The sequence below is a fragment of the Alosa alosa genome, chromosome 15 (assembly GCF_017589495.1).
Source record: "Alosa alosa isolate M-15738 ecotype Scorff River chromosome 15, AALO_Geno_1.1, whole genome shotgun sequence".
Taxonomy (NCBI): domain Eukaryota; kingdom Metazoa; phylum Chordata; class Actinopteri; order Clupeiformes; family Clupeidae; genus Alosa; species Alosa alosa.
Window position 1 is genome coordinate 14,694,090 of NC_063203.1, and position 6,413 is coordinate 14,700,502.

A 6,413-nucleotide genomic window follows, 5' to 3' on the forward strand; every position below is an offset into this window, starting at 1 on the left:
AGGGCAACCAATTCTTAATCTCAATTATGGTGCTCCAGCTAAAGCTCACTTTTATTGTAAGATAGTTCAGTTCACAGAATAAATCCAAAAGAATTCAATGAGATAGTACAGTACCTTTTTCAATTTAATTTGATTTTTTTTATTCAGTCGAACCTGCCTGCATGTGGGCACTTGGACCCAAATGTGGCATGGATGCTGCAGTGGTTTGCGCCACAGCTCCTCCATAGACTGCCAGTTTTTATATGGCATAGTTGTTTCAATGAATGTCAGGTAGATGCTACAGTACAAGTTGAAATTTAATGGGGGAACCTATGCACACAATCACAAACTAATCCTGCTACAGTTGGCAAGTAACTGTAAATGTCACATATACTCTCTTTCTCTCTATCTATCTCTCTCCTAAACACCCCCACCTCTCAACACACACACACATACACACACACACACACACACACACACACCTATTTTCGCCCTCATTGCCCTGTGACCTTTAGTGTGTAACAACACTGTCCTCTCCTTTCACAACAGAAAACTAAATACTTTCTCTTACAACAGAAACGCACACACGCCCACTCACTCTACACAGGGGTCAAGTCCTACATGGCATGACAGTCTGCATCAGCTGCTCCTTTCCATCTAACGGGACAGGGCAACCACCCCGGGTCAGCCCTCTCCCCTCTTCTCTCCGCTCAGCGCACGCAGGCGTGGTGAGCGGTACTGCAGACAGGGGGCGGCAACATGGCGGAGAGCGTGATGCTTGTGCTGGAGCAGGAGAGCGAGCTGTGTTCGCTGAGATCAACACCGTTAGCATGAAGAACTGGCAAGCGTCCTGAAACAATCGTAGTCGGAAGAGACTGTCGTTCTTTCTAGCATCTTTAAATGCTTTATCGCTTACGTTGCTCCTTACGCATAACCTAATTTGTGGATTTTGTTTGGATAAAGCAGGAGATTTGAGGGGTATCAGGTGGTTCCAGAATTTTCATTTTCTTCCTATTTATTTCTGTCCTTGATGCTTCTGCACAGCTATTAGAGACAGGTGAAACCTTGGCCGCTGATTCGGGTTCCGCTGGTGATGTCGAGCGTGAAGCCGGTATCAATGCCGGGTTCGATGTCTCTCTCGGACCGGGAACCACCCCCGGGTCACAGGCATCAAGGAGCCACCGGCTCCGTTACCGGTGAAAGGATGGTGACGGGCTCTGGCTCAATGGTTCTGCCGGCTGGAATGATCAACCCGTCGGTTCCGATCCGGAATATCAAGATGAAATTCGCCGTGCTCATCGGTCTGATCCAGGTCGGGGAGGTTAGCAACAGAGACATTGTTGAGACGGTCCTCAATCTGGTAAGTAATAACATGGGCACACATGTGCATTATAGTAATTGGGTTTATTTTCTAGTAGCCCTTGCCTCTCTGCCTTCCTGCGGAATATATTGTCTTTTAAAAAGGGGCAATGCAGAGCAATGCGTCCTGGATCATTACTGTTAAGATTGCTGCTGTAGGTAGTGAAACCTTTGGCAACGTTATATGTCGCACTTATGTAATGTCTCTCACCAGATTATTGATGATACCATCTTTGCACGTTCTATACAGGAAGGGGAGAAAAATAAAACGTTTTATGGTCAAACTGATTTGTATAAAGACCAGGCACACTACATATGGACTATAGGCTACATATCAGCGCAACTTGTCGCACCATAACGTCATTTTAAATTAGCCTTCTTTGCCTCCATTTGCTCATCACTTGAAGCTTTTATTGTATGGCAAATGTGAACGTTGGCCATGAGATCTTTTCCTATGCATGATCACCTGGCTTTGGATGGCTCTACTAACTCCGTCTGCTAGAAATCAGAGCTATCTCAGTGTGATGCTCTTTGCGTGTGTGCCATGCGGGCGCGGATGAAACTGTGGAATCGAGTCCGAAGGGGGAACATGCGCTAGAGAGAGTATCGCCATCCACCAGTCACTGAGGAGGATCTGGTCGGAGTCATTACTGACACGGAGATAAGAAGCATTCAAGCCTACCAAGCACAGGACAAGAACAGTATACCAAACTGTGGCAAAGAGCTATGTTTCTTCAGTAAAGGCACTTTCAACGTTAGGCTACTTTACATTCTCGAACTCCTAGCTATTACGCGAAACGCTTTAAATATTCCAGTGAAGGAGAATAGCTGTTATGGCCACATTTCACGCATAGCTTGATCAGTGACAATGTGAATGGCAGTCAGTTTCAGGTGGTGCTTTAGTGACTTGAAGCGCAAGGGAAAGAGATGTAGACAATTCGCAGCTGACAGTACAGCATGTCTGCAGGTGCTCTGGTTTGATTTCTGACAGGCGCTTTATGGGCTTTATGGGAGATTGATGGTCCTTTCCCTTCCACTGTTTTCCCCTTACATCACCTTACTGACCTTCATGATATCCATATTGATTAACTCCTGTGTTACCTCTGTCACGAACTTACACGATTCCTGCTCAAACCAAACATAAAGGTCTCTTCAGGAGGGACTAATCCAGATCACACCAGGTGAGGCCAAGTTCCTGTCCATAGTACATGGACTTCCCATGCACTCGTCTCTTGAGGGCTAAGATTGGTCCTTTTATATTGTTCATTCAGTGAATTAATTCTCCTGTCTGCACAGTGGGAAGCTTACTGACGAGAACAGGAGCAGCTCTCAACATGTTCAGGCAGTTAGTGGTCCGACTCCCAGAGACTCTTTCCACCTCTGAGCGTCATCGGGGCCATCTCCATGGGAACGGTGTGGTGGGAATAGAAAGCTTCACAGTCAACAGCCTCACTCACCAGAGAACGAAAAGAGGAAAAGGAGATGAGAATGAGATCAAAGATTTCTATGTTAAAACATCTTGTGCATGTCAGATAGATCTAATAAGGGCTTACTCAACATTGCTTTAATCCTGAACAGTGGGATAAACTGCAATTCCAGTTCTCTTCAAATGTGGTGTTTTTTTTCAGTGAATATCAGACTCAGTTACCTTGCATTTGTGTTGTTTTCTGTTAGGCTGAGTCTGTAACAATCCTCTCGGATTCGGTTGTATCTGTGAAGTATTCACAAACCTAGGAGGTGGAAAAATCGATAGACTGGCCACTGGAGGACTGTGAGTTCTGGATGTAAAAAAAATGGATCTGACCAGATTTAATTTCTTTGTTTTGACTGCTCTCTACTCACTTTGTGTCCAGGTCTTTTACAAGCCAAGCAAGCAAATGATGGGAACTCTTTCTCTCTCTGTGAAATTAGGTCCATTGAGTGTTGGAACTCTCTTGTTTTTCCACGGAGGGATATTGTCTGTAAATTGGCCTGATTAACATAAAGAACAGTCCAAACCTGGAGGTGTTGTAGTGAATCACCCATAGCTGAGCAATCTCCAGAATATCAGACATGGTCGATGACAATTTGTCCTTTCTTCTGTACTTGAAGAAAGTTTATTGACCAACCTTTGTTGATCATTTGCTGAAGTAGTAGATGTCTAAGGTCAATTGATTAGAGTTTTGTGTGAAGTAATCTATTGGAGAGGGACTCGGAGAGGGTTTTACTATAGTTGACATTACCAAGTTTGTTACATACTGCAGAAGCTCTTAACAGTAGGCTATTTTGTTGTCCTTGAATTGTATTTGAAACAATGATTAAGAATCTACTGTCAAAGTGATAGAAGACTAGATTTTATAAATGACTGAATCAAGTTGTTAGGCTCATTTTTTCCCCACTCTTGTTCTTCAGCTGATATGCCTGATATTAATACTGTGCATGGATTTAGGGCATTCATTTAAATCACTTATTAAAGTACTCTTTAGAAAATTAAACTGATGAAGTACATTTCTCACTCCATTTTTAATCAGCTTTGATAAATGACGAAGTTCTTGTTGTCGTTGGTGCTACTGATTAGAACAGTGAAGAGTTATGGATCATCCAAGGCTTTTCAGGGTTTGACAAACGCTATTCAACCATCATTCATCAATTCTGTCTGACAAAAAGGGATAAAAATAGGCTTAAGTTATTCCTCTTCTGAGCAGCCTTGGTAAATGTGGTTTGGCATGATTCCTGGGGCTTTTCTCCTAACTCGTTCTCACTTTAAAACAAAACCCTTTTGCAGTTGGTCCTACTATCTTGACGTTGGTGTCGATTCCCACAGTGAATAGCTGAACAAGTGATTTATCACCTGTTCATTATTTCTCCAAAAAGAGAGCCAAAGAGAAGAAACATGGTGGCAGCTAATGATCTCTCACTCTCTCTCTCTTTCTGTCCGGTCCCCTGGATTTTCTGAAAGCTAAGAATCAGACCGAGTCCAAGGATGACGGACACATAGAGCAGAGCATGCAGAGATGCTTCACATTTTAAGAGATGGCTAACCAGAGAAGAGATGGGTCTGGCCTGGATCTCGCCCTGAACTAAAAGGAGATCAGTGGTACACAGAAACCTCTCAGAGAGCCGCTGAGAGCAATTTTGCATTGCATTTTTTTTCCTGAAGAGAACTACATTGGAGAACTCTGCTGGGAAAAAAGTGAAAATGAAAAAAAAAGCTTCTGCAGAACACATTGGGTAGATATGTGGTAGCTCAAAGATGGTAGAGGCTTGCTTTGATTTTTTTTTTTTTACCATGGTATGTAACAAAGCAAGGTCTGCAGGGAAGCATGATATACATATTGGAAGGGGGAAAAGTGCATGATGCCATACAGATTTCTCTTGATGTCTTCTTTTTGATGGATGTTTTCCCATAAGTGTGGTATGGCAGGGGCTGGAACACCTTCCTTTGATCTTTAGGATATGTTGTGGTGGGGATCTGCAGGCTCTGACAGTGTTGGCTTGTACTGCAAAGCAGAAACCACTAGAAAACCAAGGATTATTAATATGGCCTGCCGATCACTGTTTTTCATGGTGAATGTCCTACCAGAACAGAATATTAAACCTACAATCAAGACTAATTGTGGATAATATATTTTTTTTTAAATATACAAGGCATCATTTTTTTTATATCAAAGGATAAACCAAATTTGGCTTTGAGGGTTTGATAGCACATGGCATTTGATTGTTACTGCTACTGGTTTGAGAACCCTTAAATGTTGTTCTGGAGTCAGTTCAGCGATTGGACTATGGCCAGCGACCATAGACTTCTGCTGTCTTTGTGTTCTGGAGCTCTGAAGGAACAGTTAAAGGCTTGACAAGTGGTTGTTTTGAAAGCAATGCATGTTCTGAGAAAAAGCTTCAAGAGTGGATGTTGTTCTGAGAAAAAGCTTGAAGAGCTAACTTTTTAACTTTTGAGGCATGCTGTCTTCATATGCCTCTGTAAAGAGTGGTTTGTCAAACCATGGTTTCCAAGAACTTGACACGTTTTTTGTATTGATTGAAATAGCAAAATGAGGTTGTAACCAGAATCTTTGAAGTTACCGCTCGTCCCACATATCTGTTCAAATGGAATGTGTAATGATCCTCTATAGAAGACTTTTCTAAGTGATTTAAGAAATACTTTCAAAAGCTTATAGCTAAGGATAAATAACCCCAAATAAAAGAGCTCTAAGCTTAATTCCAAAACATTCTTTAGTGACACAAATTTGGATAGCAGCACTAAGTTGGTCACAAACAGGTGTCACACAGGCATGTGGACACCGAGGCCCTTTTTTTTCCAGAATTTAGGAACTTGACGTATTCCCTGGGCCCATTTACAAGGCCGTGTCAGAACTACCGTCCCTTATCAGAGCTAATTAAGAGAGGTTAGTCGTTCATCTTTCTCGGCTAACAAGTGGGAAATGAGAGTCGTAATTTAGATAAGGCAGCAGCGTAACACTGGCAAGCTGTCCCTTTAAGGTGGATTTTAATTCTATCAAGAAAGTAACGATTGCTTTGTAAGGTCAGCCCATTTGCAGTTCCAGCTGGTTTGGTGCATAATAAAGTTTTGATTTGAAGTGATTCTGGTTATAAGATTTCCCCGTTTCAATTTTAGCCTCAGGCTGGTGGTGCATCTTGAGGTCATATCGGTGCTTTGACTGCATTGTAATGAATATCATAAGCAAAGACCCATGGGGACCTGCACCTCATAAACATTCACAGTCATTCTCTTCTTCCATATGGTACCCACATGGATACAGTTGTTCAGCTTTGACAGGATGAAGAACGACTATCTGAATAAAATATTATTTTCTCTTCTCTCTCTCTCGCGCTCTCCCTGTACAATGTCCCGTCGCCCTTTGCCTCTGTGTTGTTGCTTCTGCGTTTGTTAATCTCCAAAGCCAGCAGATAAAAGACACTGTGGCATGACCTTGCCACCGCGGAAAACAAGGCCGTTATTTATCATGCGCCCAGCAGTCAAACTTATGGAAGTACTTGACAGGACTTTCGGCTAAGGCCTGTCCTGTTCATCTTCAGGACTATGTTATTCTCAAATGCTTGTCCTCTTAGGTCAGGAAGTC

General features: G+C 42.7%; 1 protein-coding gene across 1 annotated transcript in view; it reads left to right on the plus strand.

The window, feature by feature from the left end:
- Positions 1–732: 732 nt before the first annotated feature.
- The window catches only part of LOC125307776 (neurobeachin-like), a 296,002-nt gene continuing 290,321 nt past the window's right edge, over positions 733–6,413 (plus strand). The window contains exon 1 of the mRNA XM_048263836.1: positions 733–1,339. Coding sequence (XP_048119793.1) covers positions 1,073–1,339 — 267 coding nt within the window. The 5' untranslated portion in view covers positions 733–1,072. The remainder of the gene's footprint in view (positions 1,340–6,413) is intronic.